This window comes from Leptodactylus fuscus, chromosome 2 (assembly GCF_031893055.1).
Source record: "Leptodactylus fuscus isolate aLepFus1 chromosome 2, aLepFus1.hap2, whole genome shotgun sequence".
Lineage (NCBI taxonomy): Eukaryota > Metazoa > Chordata > Amphibia > Anura > Leptodactylidae > Leptodactylus > Leptodactylus fuscus.
This window is the reverse complement of record NC_134266.1, coordinates 242,794,906-242,815,969: the sequence shown is the minus strand read 5'-3', so window position 1 is coordinate 242,815,969 and position 21,064 is coordinate 242,794,906. Positions and strand designations below refer to the sequence as shown.

General features: G+C 42.1%; 1 protein-coding gene across 3 annotated transcripts in view; it reads right to left on the bottom strand.

Annotated features, from left to right (window-relative positions):
- Window positions 1-21,064, bottom strand: part of NUP58 (nucleoporin 58) — a 34,512-nt gene that overhangs the window by 11,381 nt on the left and 2,067 nt on the right. For all 3 annotated transcript variants that reach the window (XM_075265960.1, XM_075265961.1, XM_075265962.1), the window contains exons 2-12: window positions 18,225-18,358; window positions 16,601-16,738; window positions 16,295-16,426; window positions 15,160-15,261; window positions 14,328-14,352; window positions 14,122-14,187; window positions 10,732-10,906; window positions 9,318-9,397; window positions 7,899-8,014; window positions 7,737-7,819; window positions 5,961-6,162 (exon numbers count right to left, since the gene is read on the bottom strand). In XM_075265960.1, the coding sequence (XP_075122061.1) occupies window positions 5,961-6,162; window positions 7,737-7,819; window positions 7,899-8,014; window positions 9,318-9,397; window positions 10,732-10,906; window positions 14,122-14,187; window positions 14,328-14,352; window positions 15,160-15,261; window positions 16,295-16,426; window positions 16,601-16,738; window positions 18,225-18,358 (1,253 nt within the window). The remainder of the gene's footprint in view (window positions 1-5,960; window positions 6,163-7,736; window positions 7,820-7,898; window positions 8,015-9,317; window positions 9,398-10,731; window positions 10,907-14,121; window positions 14,188-14,327; window positions 14,353-15,159; window positions 15,262-16,294; window positions 16,427-16,600; window positions 16,739-18,224; window positions 18,359-21,064) is intronic.

The window sequence follows — 21,064 nt, the reverse complement described above, 5'->3', positions numbered from 1 at the left end:
TGTGATTACAGCACCATCAGCACAGATTCAACACCATGTACACCCCCATACCAATAAGGGAAGGGGTGTAGCTGGTTTAATAGGAGCTATATACAGAGTAATGAGGCTGCAGCTGTACTGTATCTGTAATAGAGAACGTCAGGAGTAAGCACGAGTCTGCAGCAAAAAAATGGCTGAGCATTGAAGGGAAAGGCTCTCGAAAAGAGGTACTTTTCATGAGGATCTAAGCGCACTGCTCTTTCTCATTGGAGGTAGACTTTAACCAAATAAACTTTCTGTAGTGTTTCTAACACAATACTAATAATAATATAAATATAACTTCAAACTATTAAATAAAAGGTAACAAATTGCTCCCCCCAAAAAATGGCAAGTCATGAAAAGCAACCATGTTACAAAAAAAAATGTTAAATATTGGTCTAATCAGCATGGAAAGGGAATTCCAGACTATGTAAACAACCAAACAGGTTCCCACACAAGAAGTTATGTATCCATGATCTAGGTAACAAATGTCTACTCGCCAAGGACCCAGAAAACACTTAGGCCCGGTTCACATCTGTGTTCACTATTTTGTTTGGGGATTCCACTTAGGGACCCCCTGAATGGAAACTTATAAGCATTATAAGCTGTTAGCTAAGAAACCACATGGACCCCACAGACTGTAATAGGGTCCATGTGGTTTCCACTCAGTGTCTGCACGAATCATGCGAAGAGAAAAGCACTGCAAGCAGCACTTTTATTTCTCTGCATGTTTTGTGCAGAAATCAAACAGACCCCATTATAGTCTATGGGGTCTGTGTGGTTCCTTAGCTAACTGCTTTTTAAAGGTGTCTTGGTTTCTGTTCAGGGGGGACCCCCAAGAAGACTCCCTGAATGGAATACCGAATGCAGACGTGAACCAGGCCTTAAAGGGGCTCTATCAGCAAAATCATGCTAATAGAGCACCACATATGTGTGAATAGCCTTTAAAAAGGCTATTCAGGCACCGTAAATCTTATATTAACCCCCGGTCCCGTTTTTAAATAAAAGGATAAAAACATATGCAAAACTTACCTGAACGTGCACCCTGGGCGGGGATAAACGATGTGACGTCAGCTTCGGGCACGCCTGCCTCTTGTGTCTTCTTGGAGTAACGCCCTCTTCTCCGTGTCTTCTACCGGCTTCTTCTCGTGAAATCCCGCGCCTGAGTAGTAGTGCTTCCCTCCGAATCGCTACTGTGCAGGCTGAAGTCCCGTAGACGTACTCGATAGTACTGAGCATGCGCAGTACAATCGCGAACTGCCATTAAAGTGAAGTGGCAAGTGAGCCTGTGCAGTAGCGATTTGGAGGGAAGCGCTACTACGCAGGCGTGGGATTTCACGAGAAGAAGCTGGAAGAAGACACGGAGAAGAGGGCGTTACTCCAAGAAGACAGAAGAGGCAGGTGTGCCCGAAGATGACTTCACACCGTGCACCCCCGCCAAGGGTGCATGTTCAAGTAAGTTTTGCATATATGTTTTTATCCTTTTATTTAAAAACAGGACCAAGGGTTAATATAAGATTTATGGTGCCTGAATAGCCTTTTTAAAGGCTATTCACGCATATGTGGGGCTCTATTAGCATGATTTTGCTGATAGAGCCCCTTTAAAATGAGGCCCTGAGCTCCCAACTTCTCCTCACTGTACAGCCACAAGAGGGATCCGCTTTCGGTCTGTCCCTGAGAATGAATGGACTGGCACAATGCATGTGCGACCACCATTCTATTCACTGTGGATGTACAATGGGGAAGAACAGGGAAATTTGGGACACCCGTCTCGTGATTGCTGGGGACCACAGCGATTAGACATGCATTACCTCTCCTTTGGATATGTAGTAAATGTTCATCGTGGGAAACTTTTTACTGGAACAGAAAATAACCAGACATTTGCAGCAGGGAACATATGTATGCAGCATTAAAGATTTCTTCATACACATTCTTATAGGCTACGGAGCAACACTGCACACCATGACAGCAGGAAAGCTCCCCTAATACAGAAATCTCACCTGCTGTCTACAGATATACTAAACCTAATCCATGATAAACATTATTATTTACATTCACATGATCATTAGATGTTCATTATAACGTAATATAAAGGATTCTTTCTGCTGACTGGTACTGGCAGAGCCAGCAATGTACAGAAGAAATAAAGAGTAGTCATGAGCTGCAAGGGATTGTGGTGGGGTTTTGGCACTTTTAAGTATAAAAAGTTGATCAGGCAATAAAACATTAGCAGAAAACCGTCCAAACTAAATACAAAGGGTTTGTGCATTACAGACACTTATTCCCTAGTCGAAGGACAAACAATAAGTGTCAGATAAAACTGCTGGGACCCCAGTCAGGAGAAAGGGGGCACAAAACTCCCCCTGCATCCGTAATGTGAATGAGGTGCTAGCCTAAACGCCACTCCATTTACTTCTATAGAGCTACTGGGACCACAATCTCCAAAAGTCCCATAGAACAGAGTATCATGTGGCCAAGTGCGCTGGCAAGTCATTGTGATGAGGGATACAAGGGGAGTTTTGGGCACCAGCAATTTGACCCGTAACACTGATCTTGTAGATCGTCCCTATAATGACAAAACCCCTTTAAAGCTGAGGCCAAACATTGCAAAAAAAAAAAAAAAAAGCTGCATTTTTTTTTTTTTTTTTTTTTACTCAAAGCCAAAAGAGACTTAAACAAAAAGTTTAGATACTCCACTTCTGCTAAATCCACGCCCGTTTCATAAACTCTAGCAAAAGCTTCAACACTTTCTACAATGTTTTGCTTCTGTAAGGACAGGCCTCAGGGGTTTTTCTGTGAATTTAATACTGATATTGCATTAATGCTGCATATTCTGTTGTAGCTGGGTCTGGTATTGCATTTACTTCACTGGGAAAGAACTGCAGTACCACGCATAGCCATGACCAAAACTACAGCACTGTGCCTGATAAACAGGAGGGCCCATGAACTGCTGCCCCTTTATGTGATCCTTATTACTGCTCCTAAGAACAGGCCAAGAGTCTTAAAACCCCAGAAAACCCCTCTAACAAATAGCATGGAATCGGGGGTGAGGAAAGGAAGGTTCGTCTCCCAAGACAATACCACTCTAGTCTAGTGGCGGTGTCTGGTATTGTTAGCCATGTCCCATTTCTGGGTCCCTTTGTCACCCGACGTGCTAAGGCAAAGTGAATACCAGATACGGGGTTCTAGGAATTCTGGACCACCTACAAAAAGTGAATCGCTCAGGTTTCTTTACATGATGACTGGCGTGCATCCAGATATCAGACTGGTTACTTTGGCAGCATGAAAGGAAGGTGGAGAATACATTTCTGATCTTTCATTTTGCAGCACCTTCTACAACCTCCCTTTTCCTTTGTGCTCCACAGACTGAAAGGGAACACATGGCACGCTGATATGTTGAACAATGGCGTTTATCCTCTGCTCTCTATCAGTCTATTGGAGCAACATAGTCCGTAGAGAAGCTAAGCAATACACAACAGGGATAACTGCAGCTATGATCTGACGCAAGCTGGTGCACAGCTATGGCTACTATGCGATTCTCCACCACCAATAGTCTTAGATCCAAATGTCAGTGCTAACCTCTATCTTAATATTGATTTATAGCAGCTGAAGCTCAGTTTTTGTTTTGAGACAAGGCTCCAAATTCTCAGCACACAGAGCTAAAGAACAACAACATTTGCTGTCTTCACCACTAGAGGGAGCTTGCTGCATAAAGTCCTATCAGTGCATTCAATGTATACCTGTATGTAGCAAGATCCTGCGCTACCCACGTCGTGTTTTTATTCCATCTATGCAGGCGATTTGAGCCAAGACTAAGCTACGACCAACGTAAACATATATATTCCGAAATAAATAAAAAATGGCAAATAGTTTTCAACTTATTTAGATTTAAAGATTTGACTTGATCCCCTATTGATAGAATAGGGAATTACTTCCTGATCAGTGGGGGGGCTGGAAACCAAACTGATCCTAAGAACGGGGATCCAGTCAGTCCATCCTGATGAAGCAGCAAGGACATGCATGCCCATTCACCCTTTGAGGGAGTGTTGCAGATGGCAGAGCACTGTCCTCCGCCATCTCTGGCACTCCCACAGGGTAGGTTCACACTAGTGTTTGTATTCTGTCCGGAAGGAGTCCGCATGAGGAGCCCCCCGGACAGAATGCAATCACAATGGCAAGCAGTGTACTGTCAAAGCACACCCATAGACTATAATGGGCTCCGTGTGCTTGCCACACACAAATCATTTCAGCGGGCAGTGCAGGGCAAGCACACGGAGCCCCTTATAGTCTATGGGCATCGCTTACAATTGTATTCCGGGGGGGGGGGGTGTTGATTGTCTCCATGAGGACTCCTTCTGGACGGAATACAAACGCTAGTGTGAACCAACCCTCAGGCTAAAGCCCCACGTTGCAGAAACAGCTTTTTTTGTTGCGATTTTTTGAGCCAAAGCCGGGAGTGGATTGAGCAGTAGGTAGAAGTATAAGAACTTTCTATACATTTCCCATTCCTTTTGTAGCCATTCTTGACTTTGGCTCAAAAAAAAAAATAAAAAAAATAAACACCACATGAAATCTGCAACAAAAAAGCTGAATTTCCACAACGAGGGGCCTTAGCCTTAAAGAATGGAGCAGAAATGTACATGCTCAGCTTGGTCATCAGGATGGGGAAACAGACCCTGTTCTTGGGATCAGTGGAGGAACCAGTATTCTGACCCCTCCACCAATAAGAATGTAACTCCCTAGCCTACAAATAGGGGAGAACCTCAAATCTTGGCACAACCCTTTAAAGAACAAAATGGTGCTTAAGGCCCAAGCTACATGGGCAATTATTTCCATGATTTGGGGGGAAAAAAAAAAAAGAAAAAAACAAAACCACACACACCAACCAACTACTAAGCCCTTAACTTAAGGATATAATAGGACAAATATATACATTAGGATCCCATAATTGTGCAATTAAAATACTGAGCAGCTCCATGTCCCAAATAAACACTTAATCGCTGCTAAAAAAGATTTTTCTTTCTATTTTTTTTTTCATTTGGTAGGTTATTAAATACCTGATTTTAGCATCAATTTAAAAAGCAAATGGCGTTATTAACATACATTCACTCACTGGATTTTTTATTGCAATTATTATAAAAAAAAAAAAAAAAAAAAAAAAAAAAATTCACCCATGTAGCATAGGCTTATTGAGGGCAGGGCATCTCTCCTGACAAGTCTTCTTAAAGGACTACGATATAGTTTGTTGCAGTCTCTTCACTAGTTATCAGGCACATCTCAGTACATTATGAGGTGGCTGGGATTTATACTGCAGCTCAGCCCCATTTTTCTTTGAATGAGACTGAGCAGCAGCAAAGTCTTGTGACCAAGAAGAGGAAGTGGAGCTCAATATCACAGTCCAGTAAAAAACCCTTGATGCTTTAGGATCTTCTCCAGAACGGTTATTTCTTGGAGGAGCACAAGCATTTTCTAAGTGACATGTCCGGAGAGAAGACGGGTCCTCTTAAAAAAGCAGCAGTCACATTAAAACAGGAAATTATGTTTTTGCTTCATGCTTTCATTAGAAATGACATTCTGAGATGAAGTTATTTTTGAGGCTAGCTCCCCGTTACATCACCAAGGCCACAATGACTTCAGATCAGAAGGTTTTTAGTGTATAGGCATGGACTAGCCTCTTCAAGTATAACAATTCCCCAACAGCTTCGACCCAAAGGTTTATAAAAAACAGGCAAGCAGGATTGCAGATTAAGTACGGAAAGAGTCAAGTCACAGAGGAAACTACTAAGGTCTAGTTATTGCCAAGGGTAAACCCTGCCTATTCTAGAAGCTCTAACATAGCATAAGAAAATGTAAAAATCATTTTGCCAGCAGTAAGATCCAGCACAGAAAGAAAGTTTACTGAGCACAGTTGTAAAGTATCTAGAACTTGAATGCATTCAGACCTGTAGCAGGCTGCTGCTGCTGGGTCAGGGTGGCAGCCATTGCAACGGCAGCCGCGTTTGGTATGTTGCTGAAAGGGGTCGGTCCGGTGGTAACACGGGGAGCGCTCTGCCATTTCTTTGCTTCGGCTCTCCTGGTTTCAAATACATCCGAGGGATCGCCCAAGAAGGCTTTTCGGTAACCAAGGTACTGTTCTTTAAGCATCTGAGGGAAAGCCAGTTTAGTTTCAAATAGAAAAGGCCATAGAACTACTATAATGGATAAGAGGACAGCGAGAAGTGCAACAACAACAAGACGCACAATAACCCAAGGTAGTAATGTGGGAGAAAGATATACCTACCAGAAGAATTACCAGATAATAGCATTTCAGATGACATCCCATGGAGGGCTCTGGAATAGAACTATTAGAGTTCTGCAAGGTCATGAGGAGAATGTGCGCCATATACACACACAATCAACCCTAACAGTAAAACCACTTACAGGAGAGGGGAAGAACATTAACTATCTTGTGAGAATGGTATTTGTCAAGATGTGGTATATACGTAGCACAGTCAGTTTTTGAGGCAGAGTCATAAGAAGTGCGAAAATGGGAAAATTTAAAGGGAGTCATTTAATTTAAACTAAACCTATCGTAATGTATGCCTACAATAGCCTTTCTAAAGGCTACATGGTTTCAATGTCGTTGGCATTTTCATAGAAATGTTTTTCTTATGCAAATTCGTGTCCATGGAGCATAGGGGCATCCCCACTGTGCTCCGAGCACCCCCGCATCATCGTCACCTTCTTGATTGTAGTTGAAGCCTCCGCCTCCTCTTTATTTACTTCTTTCTTAAATGAGCAGGAGTACTGCGCCTCGTGTAAGAAAGTCCAAGATGGCGCATGGTACATGCGCTGTACGCTCGGGCCACCGAAGTGACTGAGCATACAACTCCTGCTCTGTATGCCATCTTGTATTTCTTCTTACATGAGCAGGCGTAGTACGCTTGCTCATGTAAAACGTAAATCAAGAAGAGGAGGAGGCTTCAACTACAATCAAGAAAGGGGAGGGGGGTGCTTGGAGCACAGTAGCGTTTTCTGTTTGCCCCTAAAATAAATAAAAAAATATATAGATAGCGCACTTTTTTTTTTTTTTTTTAACAAAGAGCAGCTCTGATTGTATATGGGTCTTGACCTACTCTTTTTTCTTTCCTAAAAAAATGCCGAGTTTCATCATTTATTAGACCCCAAATCATCCCTTCCATTAAGGATTCAGGCAGCTATGTACACATTGTTGTGACGTTTGTGCTACATTTAAACAAACACATCACCATATGTATGAGTAATTCATTTTATTTTAGGGCGTTTATTATCTTTTATTTATATACATATTAAAAGTTATGTTTTACACTTTGAAAAAAAAGGACTGTAACTCTCTAGATAGAGTTAGGCAAGTGGTTTTAAAGCTATGGCAATCGTATATATTCACAATCAAAATTAGAATAGAAAGGCGAGGGGGATGAGGGTCACTCGTATCAACCAATCCAGTTTAAGCTTTCATTTCCCAAACAGAAAATCATGGCTGGATTAGGGATGCAGAACTCTTCACCCTGCTCTTGCACCATTTTGATCAATCCACCAATGTTTTCATAAGTGAAGGGTAACAATTCTGTCAAAGTATATTATCTAGAGCTACTACCTTTGTATGACGAGGACATAACATACAAGGACACTCAATGTATTATTCCATTTAATGCAACTGCAGATAGGCCTGAGTTATGTACATGAACCTGAGCACTTACCTTAACATTTTCATGGACTACTTGCAACTGTGCCGCTAAGGCTACAAATGTCTGGTAGAGCTTTTGCATTGCCATAGAAAGGTCTAAAAGACAAAAAGACGTGGATATTTTTAGATTGAAAAAGCACAAGCACAATGCCACAGTATACAGCCAGATACCTACCTTGTGGTGTTAAGTGCAAGCTGTTGGATTGTGTTAGGTGATTTTCAAGCTCCTCTATTTGCTGCCTGTACTGCTGCAACTGGACCTCAAACTGCTCCACTAACACCCGGAAGTAGCTATAAAATAGTAAAGAAGATTAAATACAAGGAGTAATACATTTTCAATGGCTCTCTAATAGGTAACATTGCACATTTCTCTCCAGCTTATTGCTAATAAACCCTGTATGTGCAAATTAACCCTAAACAGCCTGAACTACAGATTTCTCCATAATATCCCATGACTACTTTCAATTTTTGCATTGCAAAAGTTGAAGCCCTTAGGTAAACCCTGTCACAATAACGAACATGCTGCTGGGTTTTTTGTTATTTTTTAATGGCTGTGTCTTGTATTATAGCTCGACACCTTGAAGTTATATGCATGTAACATGTACACAAATTCTTTCCATCCACTTGTCTTCTGCATAAATCGAGGCATTTAAGCAGAAGATACACGTTCATTTTTGATTCCTATTGCCTGAAAGCCTACCCTCCTGAACGGTAAGTTCCTCGAAAATTCTTTTGTTATCCTGCTTTAGGCTAAAGCCCCACATTGCAGAAACACAGCTTTTTTTGTTGCAGATTTTGTTGCTTTTTTTGAGCAAAAGCCAGGAGTGTACTGAGCAGAAGGTAGAAGCATAAGAGTTTCCTATATATCTCCTATTCCTTTTGTAGCCCTTCTTGGATTTTGCTCAAAAAAACCCGCAACAAAATCTGCCATAAAAAAAGCTGCGTTTCTGCAACGTGGGGCCTCAGCCTCGACCTTTTTCAATGAATCAAATTATCACAGTGTGACCTCTCTTTCTAGCAAGGGTTTCTGTGTAAATACAGATACTATGAGAACTACCATGTGACTTCAGATTCCTACACCTTCTTTTCTGCCTCTCACAGACTGCTCACTATATCACCCCCTCTCTAACATGCTATTCATAGCTTTGCTCCCCCCCTCAGACAGGTCAGCATGTTCCCAGTGACAGCATCATATTATGCAGATTCATTAGGACCTCTGGTGGCATCCTCACTGTCTAATCCTAGAAGGTGCAGGTTAGTATTAGCTCTGTAATGTTTTGCAGAGACAGGACCTAGACCGGGGTGACCGATTTTGAATCTACTTCAATGACTACTATTGCAAAGCTTAAAGAAAAAAAAAAATAGTGTCGCTTTAGATAAATCTCAGCGATACAATGCAGAGAAAAATCTACAGTGCAGATTAATTCAGCTATTAATTCCGCTATTTTTCACTGCAGACTGTCCACTTAGCAATGCATATGGAGAAACACAGACCAAATTTACATGTCAAATATAAAGCTACGATTAAAGTCCTTGCTCAAACTTCAAGCAAAGAATCTCCTGTCATTCATATGTTCACGAACTATTAACTTACTCAGCGGGAGCGGTGTTTTCATGTTGAAGGCCAGGTGGTGTTTTCTGTGTGCGCAAAGCTATTTCTGCATTTTTGAGTTCCTAATAAAAAAAAAAAGTTGTATTGTTTTGGTGATATATCGCAAATGTTTATTTAAAAATAACAGTAATCAGCTACAAATGATAGGGTCACACAACAAGACGTTTGCATGTGCGTATCATGACACTGAACCATGAGGCCTAATCACAGGCCCCAGTGGTCCCTGACACCATCGAGGAGGCCTGAAAACAGTGGTGGTGCTGGAGCACAGGAGAGGAGCAACCGCTTTATTTTTCTATGAACAAGTGCAGTTGGGGGGTGGAGGAGGTGTTCTTCAAAGCCTTGCATCATCGCTGGGCGGTAAGGAACACCTCTGACAGTACAGGGCTATAGACTAGTACCGTCATAGGGGAGGTGCGTTCCTTACAGCTCAGGTAGACTGCCAGGAACGCCTTCTGACAGTGAGCAGATGGGTGGTATATAAATCTGCATGTGCCTGAAGACATGAAAAGTCCTCTGTAATGCATGTTTCATACTAATACTCATAGATTGTAAGCTCTTTTGAGCAGGGCCCTCAGTCCCATTGTGTGAAATGACGTTCTTTGTTATGTATGTCTGTATCTGAACCCTATAAATTGTACAGCGCTGCGGAATATGTTGGCGCTATATAAATAAAATGTATTATTATTATTACTAATGACCTATCCAAACAAATGCCCCCCCACACAGATTAGCTGTTCTGGCAGCGCTCTGCTCCTGTACAAAAGCTTTACTCCTATTACTTGAAAAAGAGCATGTGGAAAATGCTCCTTATACACTACAATAGCTTGCAGAGATCATCAGTATGGTGGATAGGTCAATCTGAAATATCAAATAAGGGGACAAAACAGATTTGCCCACGGTGGAAACTGTTTTACAGCATTGGCAAAGTGGATGGGATTGTAGAGAATCCTATGCCCACCTTGCAGTGAAAACAGCCATGCGGAGAAGCCACGATTTCCAAAATCGGCGTGGTTTTGGAAATCACAGCATGTCAATTATACCTATGGGGAAACCGCCGTTGTTTCCGTAGGTATAATTGTAAAATAGTCATGCAAGAAAACTCTGAACTTTCTGTTTAATTTGCTGCAGGAAGAACCGCGATGCATTGCCGCCGTGAGTTTTCCTGCAGCATTTTATTGCTACAGGACATCCAGTGGGGCCTTAGCCTTAAAGAGGACCTTCACGTCCTCATTGATGTGCAGCATTATTTACCACTGGAAAGCCAACAATACATTGAATTTTGCACACTGCTTTCCCAGTGCTGCAGATATGGTGGTGTTAATTTCTGCACTAATGTCAGAAACAGTACAAGGCTGTGGCTGTACTATGCAAAAACAGAAAATCTATTGCATACCTGAGCAGTTTCAATTTTCAGTTTGTCAATAGCCAAAGTGTTTCTCTGAAGGCCACTGGATGCCACAGACAGGAGTTGTTTCAAAGCCTTGATGTCTTCCTGCACTTTCATCATGGCTTTAGAGGACATTCTGCTGATCTCCTCCTGCACCTGCTTCTGCTCCTTCACAAACTTCCTACACGACAACAGAGACACGCTTCCATTAATATAAAGTAGGTGAATATTGAAGGAGATAAAATGTCGACACTTTTTACAAAAGTGGGCTGAGGGACCGAGCCTTTTATCAATTAAGGAGCTCTATTATGACTGACGTACAGAACATCAGTCTTAAATTCCACCTTCTGCTATTATTGGTATAATGAAACTTTCTACAATTTTCCAATCTAATTTGTGTTTTGGTTCCTCACGGTTTTCTGCTTGCTGTCATTCATTACTTACTTCCAGTGGCTAAAAATCAGTCCATGGTCATGTGATGGACACACGTGCACAGCTTGTTACCAGGCAGATGTCCGATTTCTGTGCTGTGACTAATGAGCTGTGCACCTGTGTGTCCATCCCATGACCACGGACTGATTTTTTTCATACACTGGAAGTAAGCAATGAATGACAGCAAGCAGAGATCTAGAAAACTGAGGAATTAATACTGAAAGTAGATGGGGGAGGGAGGTAATTAAAAGTTTTGTCACATTGGACAACCCCTTGAAATGGTTGATTAACCCCTTAACGCTAAATCACGTACCTGTACGTCAGGGAATGTGGTTAGTTCCCGTATTCCCACGTACCTGTACGTGATTGAGATTGCACGGGCTCAGAAGCAGAGCCCGTGCGATCTCCACGGGAGGCCGGCTGTATCTGACAGCCAGGCTTCCCCTGTAGCAGCAGGGACGGTGATTGCACCGACCCCCCCCCCCCCCCCGTTTAACCCTTAAGGTGCCATGATCCATAGTGATCATGGCACCCTAGGGGTTTGGCCGGGCTATAAATCATGCTGCCGGCAGCATCAGGAGTCTGTGTGAGCTGTAATTTACAGCTACACGCTGCTCCTTAATCCCTCCCCCCATCGGAGTGAGCTCCGATGGGGGGAGGGTTAACCCCTTGGATGCCAGGACGAGTGGAAGCTAGTCTATGCATCTGCATAGCTAGCTTCCTCTATAGACTGCAATACAAGTGTATTGCAAGTCTATAGTTAGTATAGAACCAGTGATCCTCTCTGATCGCAGGTTCTAGTGTGCTTACAGCACAAATGTAAAAAAGTTTTTTTTTTTTTTTAAATAATAAAGTGTGTAAAACAAACAAACAAAACAAACAGTTACATTTCTTGTAAATCTGGAAAATCGCTGTTACACTTGTAAGCCTTGTAACGTTCAAAATAAATTAAAATACGATCAAAAGATGATGCCGATATAAAGCAGAGATATGGGAGATAATATTTATTAAATTATAAGTGTGTATTATTACTAATATTATAAGTGTGAAAGCTTGTGTGTTTGGATGTTTGTGAGTTTGGATGTTTGTTCCTCAATCACGCTAAAATGCCTGGACGGATTTGCGTGCAATTTTCCACAAACATAGTTTTCCCTTAGGATTGAGTCACAGGCTACTTTTGGTGCCACTAAACAACATGGCTTCCTAGCAGGAGACTCACAAAAGCAGGACTCCTAGCCCCAGCTATAGACTCACACACACTGCCTGGCATTTCCTGCCTCAACCTGCCTGCACACTCCTTACCGTCACCTCAGGAGTAGCCCTCACTCTACTCACTCACATTTACATATAGCTTTCCACTATATAACACATCACATTGTCTGTATCACGACATACACAATACAACACATCACATTGTCTGTATCACGACATACACAGTACAACACATCACATTGTCTGTATCACGACATACACAATACAACACATCACATTGTCTGTATCACGACATACACAGTACAACACATCACATTGTATCACGACATACACAGTACAACACATCACATTGTCTGTATCACGACATACACAGTACAACACATCACATTGTCTGACAATACAACACATCACATTGTCTGTATCACGACATACACAGTACAACACATCACATTGTCTGACAATACAACACATCACATTGTCTATATCACGACATACACAGTACAACACATCACATTGTCTGTATCACTACATACACAATATAACACATCACATCACATTTGCTAGCCCACCAAACTTTTTAAAGCACTTTTACAGTTTCACACGTCTGTGTCCGCCCAATTCTCAAATCACCGCAGACGAAGTTGCGGGTAAAAGCTAGTATTTAATATATGGGAGTTGTAGTTTTGCAACAGCTGCAAGGCCACATTGACAGGTGACCCTGCAGCTGTACGGGGATGCATAGAGTGTTTTTTTTTTTGCGGGGCCAGAAGTACTTTTTAGTTATACCATTTTGGGGAATATCTATTGCTTAGATCACCTTTTATTGAAAAAAAAAAAACGGTGGTTTATGATATATGATTTTCTACACACACATATATATATTATATATATATATATATATATATATATATATATATATATATATATATATATATATATATATACACACACACACATATATATATATTCTAGGGAAAGGAGGTGATTTAGAAATTTCATATTTTTAAAGCATTTTTTTTTTTTTTACTATTTTATTCCCCCCGGGGGCTTGAACCTGCGGTCGCTTGATTGCAAGTCCCATAGACGGCAATACAACTGTATTGCCGTCTATGGGACATTCTGTGTATTAGTATTACGGCTGGTCATAGACCCAGCCGCAGTACTAATATATAGCAGTGACAGGCCGGGGAGCCTCATTAGGCTCCCGGCTGTCACCCGAACAGGTCGGCTCCTGCGATATCGCCGCGCAGGAACCGGCCTGCAACTTTACAGGTACGGGGCCGGTGGGGACCGGCCCCGGGGGAGAAGGGGCCGCTGATACTGACCCGGCATCCGCTGTACTAGAGAGGCGGATGCCGGGGAGGGATAGACGCCGGGGCCTGAGACATCGCTGCCCTGCATGAAGCCAGCGGCGGGGGGACGGAGGCGCGGAATAGCATCACTCCTCCCGCTGCTAGCTTCATGCAGGGCAGAGGAACGCAGCGATGTCGCAGGCCCCGGCACCTGTAATGGCGTCTATCACTTGCCGGCTTCCGCCTCTCTATTACAGCGGATGCCAGGCGCCACATTCGGCCTATAAGACGCACCCTTCTTTTCCCCCCAAATTTGGGGGAAAAAAAGTGCGTCTTATAGTCCGAAAAATACGGTACTTATTTCAACCAATGTAGGCCTAAAGGGCGTTCTTTTGTCTTTGTGAGGATGGTATACACCAGTAAAAAGGTCCAAAACAAGCCTGCTTAATACTATACTTACTGAAAATTTTCCACATCTAGGCAGATTAATTGAGGTAGGTTTTCATCCTTAAGAGCTTTACTGTCTCTACAAGAAAAACAAGCACTCAGAATCAGACTGGTCTGAACAAAACAAATACATTTTTAATTCCTGTATTTGGTGTAAAGGTGATTATTTCAGTATAGTTTTGTGTCATGTACCAAAAAAATAAATAAATAAAAACTTACTCTGGTCTGGTTCCAGTTTTGTCACCTAAAAAAGTGAAGGAAAAAAAAAAAAAAAAAGGTTAGGAAGCAGCGATATGATGTATCACATTTATTCTCTGCCCTGACACAATAAGCTGACACAATAAGCCCTTAGAACTAGACACAGGGAGGAATAAGAGTTACAGTCACATGTATCTGTTTTGCCAGTTTTCTGCTCCAGTAAAGAATGCTATAACCCAGGGGGTTGTGCACACTACCACTGCTGACCGTCAGTAGCCTCCACTGCCATTGTGATCGATCCACTCTTAACACTGCAAAGACGTATATGAATATCCTTGCAGTCTTAAGTAGCTGCACAAAATAGTCCAGTTGTAGAAGCAGGAGGACCTCCTATAGGGAAGGCAAGGAGAGTTTATATCTGCCATCCCAATTGCTGTGCAGACCGATCAATGATGCAGCTCTGCTCCCGACCCAGTGTTCAAATGACCATAGAGGACTCAGATTAGTAATACAGTAAGATAGGAGGCCATATTCCTCCTGTAACTGGGGCTAATGGATCAGCACAAATAACGTGAATGAAAAAAGAAAAAAAAAAATTGCAATTCTAACACCAACCCTCATGACAACTGTAAGCATTATCTATGTAAAAATTACTGTAATTGAGAAGGAAAATTTAACAAAATATATTTAATTACAGTCACAAAAAGCAAAAGGATGGGATAGGACAATGAACCATCGACTCTAAGGATGGCAGGGTAGTTTAGTGTCCCAAAAGTCATGCGATCGGTTCCCTTTAAAACAATGTGCGCCTTAACATTTTTCTCCCCCACACAAAAACAAAGCCAGAACATACTTTTTTTGTCTGAAGAACTACTGAAGTCTATTCCTCCAAGTCCTTCATTGGTGGTAGTCTGTGCGGCAGGAGCAGCCAAGCCCAGAGGATTCTGTCCGAGAACTGAAATAAAACGTATAGACAGCAATGATATGTGGACTGGTTATTTCATGCTCTATGCAGCTGACCATTTCATTTTAATTTCAGAGAAAAACAAAATATAATTAACACCAAAATTCTTCCTGTTCCCACTGCTTATGTAGTGACTAAACAGCTATTACCTAATGTTACCTAGCTACATTGTTCTATGGCTGTCTGGCCACACAGACTTTGTGTCCATAGTTAAGAGATGTCACTTCAGGGTTTGAAAAACGCAGACACATTGTGTTCCCTCCAGAGATCATCAGATGGAGGGCTAGAGACAGGAGAATAACTGCAGTGACAATACTACTGAATGCTGGGTGACTTCACCGCTTTAACGTCCATAATGGAAGTGCTGAAGTCACCAATACACTCTGCTTTAAATAAAACACTATTCTCAGAGTTAGCTACGGTACATACAAGTTGAATTATGGCACTCCTATAACAAAAGTTAGTCAGATGCAATATTTTGTGGGGCAATAGAACTAAAAGGTCCAAATAGGAGCACAATGGGTTAAAAAAAATGTTTTTTCGGATTTAATGAAAAGGCTGAACCTTGTTTCAGGTATACAAGACCTGCACACATATAAGAATAAAATAAGGCTGAAAAAAAAAAAAAAAAAAAAAAAAAAAGATTTTTGTTGAACATGGTTTCCAAATTTATTGCAAATCGCAGAATTTAATGTGGAATTCAGCCCCATCCCAATAAAGGCAAAATACAGTGTTCTTCTCTAAATTCAACTTTAAAACACTTGTCGGTTTTTGACAAGCTCAAAAAATTCTGATTCAAATTTCAGAAACAGAAGTTTTCTGCTCAACAAATTCAATGCCAAATTCCTACGCATGACCACCAGCTTACTGATAACACACCAAGCACAGGTCATCCATATTAAAGTAAAATTAAGCATCCTCACGCTTATAACAATGTATGCCCTGATCTGGATGTTCAACCATATAAAATTCTATTTTATTTAAGGTACAGCAAGACAACATTAAGGAAAGGGATCATCTCTACCTGAAGATACTGCGCCCGTATTCTGAAACGGCGATGCAGTCAGCCCTGAAAGGGTGCCCAGTGACAGACCAGTAGTAACAGAAGAAGTAGTAGCAGGTGCGGACGTACCCAAATTCAATGAAAAGCCAGTTCCTTTACGAAAAACAAAAGAGAAAAAACCAAAACATAATTTGTGAGAGTCACCTTCACACTTGACCTTTCAACCCATCAATGCATGGACTTATAGCTAACTGAGGCTGGGTCACTGGGCTCTCCATTGTTTGGGTCTGCCTGAGGGACACAAGGTGGCCAGCTTCTTGCTCCTACCTGTCGCTAGGGTAGAGGAGAGGGAAAACCCAGTAGTTGAGGTAGTTGCAGCAGGCAGAGAGAAAGGTGTAGCAGATCCTGCAGGTTTACCAAAATTCAAGCTAAAGCCAGTCGTCGCTGTTGAGGTTGTTGTTGGTGCTGAAATTAAAAGGGCGAAGTAAAATTTACACAATGAACTTACATCATGTAAAATAAACAGATTGCAGTACTTATAGGGGGATCTCCCACCCAGAGGTGATAAACCTCTAATATCTGGAGCTCCACTTATAAGACATCTCCCCCCCCCCCACAGATATGAAATTCATTGCCTATGTGGGAAAACCTCTAAAACACTGTCACATAGGAAACGTTCTTGCAAAAGTGCAGTTATTTGCTATAATCCACCAGAAACTTTATAACCACATAGATAGACATGCACAAGCTTAGCTAAAAATACACACTGAATAAAACAATGCTCTGCCTTTATTACTAAGGTCACCAGACCAAAAAACCATAACATATAATGCCATCTAATAAGGTCTTGTCGGGGTGCCCCTTTAGTGAATTTATAATGAGCCTGGACATCTCTTTCCTGGATAGTCTCCACTTACATGTCACTTTTCAGCAGTGTTTCTATCTACTCTAAAAACGTACACCTGTGCTAGTGCTCATCCAATACCAGCAACCCTCCACACAGAAGGTGCCCCCTCGGTAAACATTAAAGGGGTTTTACACGCATCAAAAAGGTAGTGGGCTTTCTTCCATTAACACTATCACTCCTGTTCACAGATTTTGTTTGGTACTGCACTTCAACGGAGCTTAGATGAACGCGTGAATAGGTGTGGCAATACTTGAAGAAAGCAGCCATGTTTTTCTAAGGTTAGGTTTACATGGGAGGCTGCCTCCAGTTGTACACTGCGCTCCGAATTAGGCCTAATGAATGGGCCTAGTCAGGAGGAGGGAGTGTCTACAGGGGAGGCGAATCTGCCTGAATGAGCATGTTGCTTCTTTTTTCCAGGAGCCAGGACAAACTGCTCCGGGGGGGGGGACCCGACTCCTATTGATTTCAACGGGAGCAGTCCTTTTGGTTAGGATTTTGAGGCAAATTTGGACTCAAAATCCTGACCAAAAAAAAACAAACAAAAAAAAAACCAAAAAACACTGTGAGGTATTAACATGCAGTAACACAGGAGGAGCAAACAGTCCGTTATAGGACACCCGCTTACTGCTTACTCTACACTGCAAGTACTTCACAACTGAGAACAAGACAGACACCACATGGGAGCGCTCTATGCATCTGGCACTGGGTGTGAACATTGGACCGGCCTAGGCATGATGGGCAGAAAGCAAAACTTGTCTCATAAGGTATGTTTTCTAGTCACCATATTGGTCAGAATTTGTCCTGATACCCAGTAAGAATAATATTATCCATGTACAAAGCTGAAAATCTAACAAGCAACACCAGTCACTACACAGCACTCAGTCAGTAAAGCCATACACACACACTCCACAACCAGGGGACTATGAACTAGGAGAATAAGTTAGTACTATACACAATGCCTAAAATACAGGGGGGGGTATTGCCATAAACCTTTTCACAACCAACAGGAAACCATGGCTGACTGAAGAAGATAAAAAGTAGCACCTGGATTTGCCAGTCCTAATGTGAATCCAGTGGCGGGTTTCGCTCCAAAGAGATTTCCAGACAACCCTGCTGTAGACTGGGCAGTTGTTGTAGGAGTTGATGTGGCACCAAAACCAAATGATGCGCCAGTGTTACTGCAAGAGATAAAACAAAAACAAACACGCATTAAGAACAGCATGTTATAGTTATACTTTACCAGGAACTAGTGCAACATACTTAACCTACTTCATTGACTCACCAAATCAGAATCCACTGTAAATCCATATTAGAAGGAATTGTCACATAAAAACAGCAACACCCAACGGAAACTACACAACGGACATGCTGCGATTTCCAAAATCTTCGCAGTTTTGGAAATCGCAGCATGTCAATTATATCTACAGAAACGTCAGCAGCTTCCTATAGGTATAATTGAAGCAGAAACCTCTGCAGACTTTCTATGAAAAGCATTGCCACTGCGGTTTTTCCGCAACCTTTTTTTGCTGCAGCCTGCTATTTGGAGCCTTAGGCTTAAGGGGTTTAAGAGCAGGGCCCCACAGGATGGAAACGCTATGATTTGCCCACAGCATTTTACAGTAACGGCAAAGTGGAAGGGATCCTAAAGAATCCCATGCCCACTTTGTGGTAAAAACCGCAGTTCACATGTGAACAATGGAAAAACTTAACATAGCAGGCATACCAAGCAGCATTTCTAACACAATGTATTCAGAAAAACTTAAACTTAAGGGGCTCTATCAGCAAAATAATGCTGATAGAGCCCCCACCTATACGTGAATAGCCCTTAAAAAGGCCATTAAGTCATTGCTAATGTCATATTAAACTACCCCCCCCCCCCCCCGTTTTAAAATACCGTACCCTAAAAAAAATAAAAAATAATGATAATCATACCGTATTGTGCATGCTGGGAGGACATGCACCGTCTGACGTCATCTTTAGCCACACCTACATCTTCTTTCAGCGATATCCTCGGGTCCCATCTTCCTGTGGCGTCATTGCTTGTAATCATGCACCTGCGCAGTAGCAGAGGAACAGTAGCAGGGGAACAGAGTATGCTCAGTTCCCCTGCTACTGTGCCGGCACGGGACTGAATACGAGGAAGATGGGACCAGAGGAGTAGCAGGGGAACTGAGCATGCTCAGTTCCCCCGCTACTGAGCCAGCGTGGGATTACAAGCTATGACGCCAGAAGAAGACAAGGAAGACGGGACCCAAGGACATCGCCGCAAGAAGAAGGAAGATGTAGGCGTGGCTAAAGAGGACGTCGGACCGTGCATGCCCGCCCAGCATGCACAATAAGGTATAATTATATTTTTTTAGGGTACTTTAAAACGCAGGGGTAGTTTAATCTAACATTAGCAATGCCTGAATGGCCTTTTTAAAGGCTATTCACACATATGTGGAGCTCTACCAGCATAACTTTGCTGATAGGATCTTTGAGAAGAGAATACCCCCCTGAAGGGGCAAGTGACTCTGCACAGTAGTGCCCCTTGTGAGACTATATTACATGGTCAAATGTAAATCCCAAAGGGGAAGAGAAAGAAATTTAAAAAAAAAAAAAAACCACACACCACACACACTATGGTATTTTATTTACACAGTATCATTAAAACTAACTCAATTTGGAGTAAAAAAAAAAAAAAAGAAAAGAAAAACAAGCCCTAGAATGGCGAGGATGACAGAAGGCTGAAGTTATGGCTCCTGGAGGACTGTAATAAAACCCAACACAGTACATTTACCTTGCCGTGGTAGTAAGAACATTCTTATTTTTCGGGGGGGAAGCTACACTTGTCACACACTTTCAACAAATTCAGCATTTTCACTCAGAACTATGTGATAAATACAAGACTGTGATCAACAACTATATACAATCTATCTGCTGTGATCTGTGACATCACAACTGCGAGGTCTAGTACAAAATACACAACGAAAGGAAAACTTACTTTCCCATTATATAATGACTTATGAAAAGAGTCCAGCCATATAGAGATATCAATATTAAACATTAGGCTTTCAATGTAAAGTTGTCCTGAACACCAGTGACAACCATCAGCCATTGCTACATCACATGTTCAATACCAGCAGAGTACAGAAACCGAAGGAGCATGAATGGAGTCTGCCAGAGCCACTGCTGCCATTCAAGTGGCTTTCCGGTAGGGCTGGGCAATTGAATAGAATAATGACCAAAACCAATGTGGATGACAGACATGATTTTGTACACATTGGTTATTACATTATATGCGATCCTTTGCCTGCAATTTTGTTTGGACTAAACACGTCCGAGACGTAACTGCTATTATACTCCGACCTCTTCAGACCTCAGTAGAGCTCTGTAATTAATCAAAAAATAACCAAAACTGAATATCAACCAGAATAACAGATACGATTGGGTTCACGCTGGTTATTACAATATTTGTGGTTTCGTTTGGACAGAACATAAACTGCTATTTTTTATACTCTGTCTCTTCACACCCCAGAATACAAGCGGAGGACCAGGGGTGGTGAGGAAACATAAAAAAACCCTCTACTCACCTCTAAGGCGATTTGGGCTGACATCAGGGACTGCTGCTTGGGCCTCAGAGTCACATGGCACCGTGACACAGACGAAAGCATCACAAGACTAAGTGACATCAGCCAGTCCTTGATGTCAGCCAAAAGTGCAGGAGTGCTGAGTACCACTGGTTTTGTAAGTCTCATCTTCTCACCCTGGCCCTGCCCTTATTACACGCTGGAGTCTGAAGAGACCTCACAGTACAATATTAGTTTCAGTTCAACCCGAATGAATCTGCAGGATGATTCTGATGAGGTCCTCTCTTAATTATACTGTAAAATGAACGTGGTTTA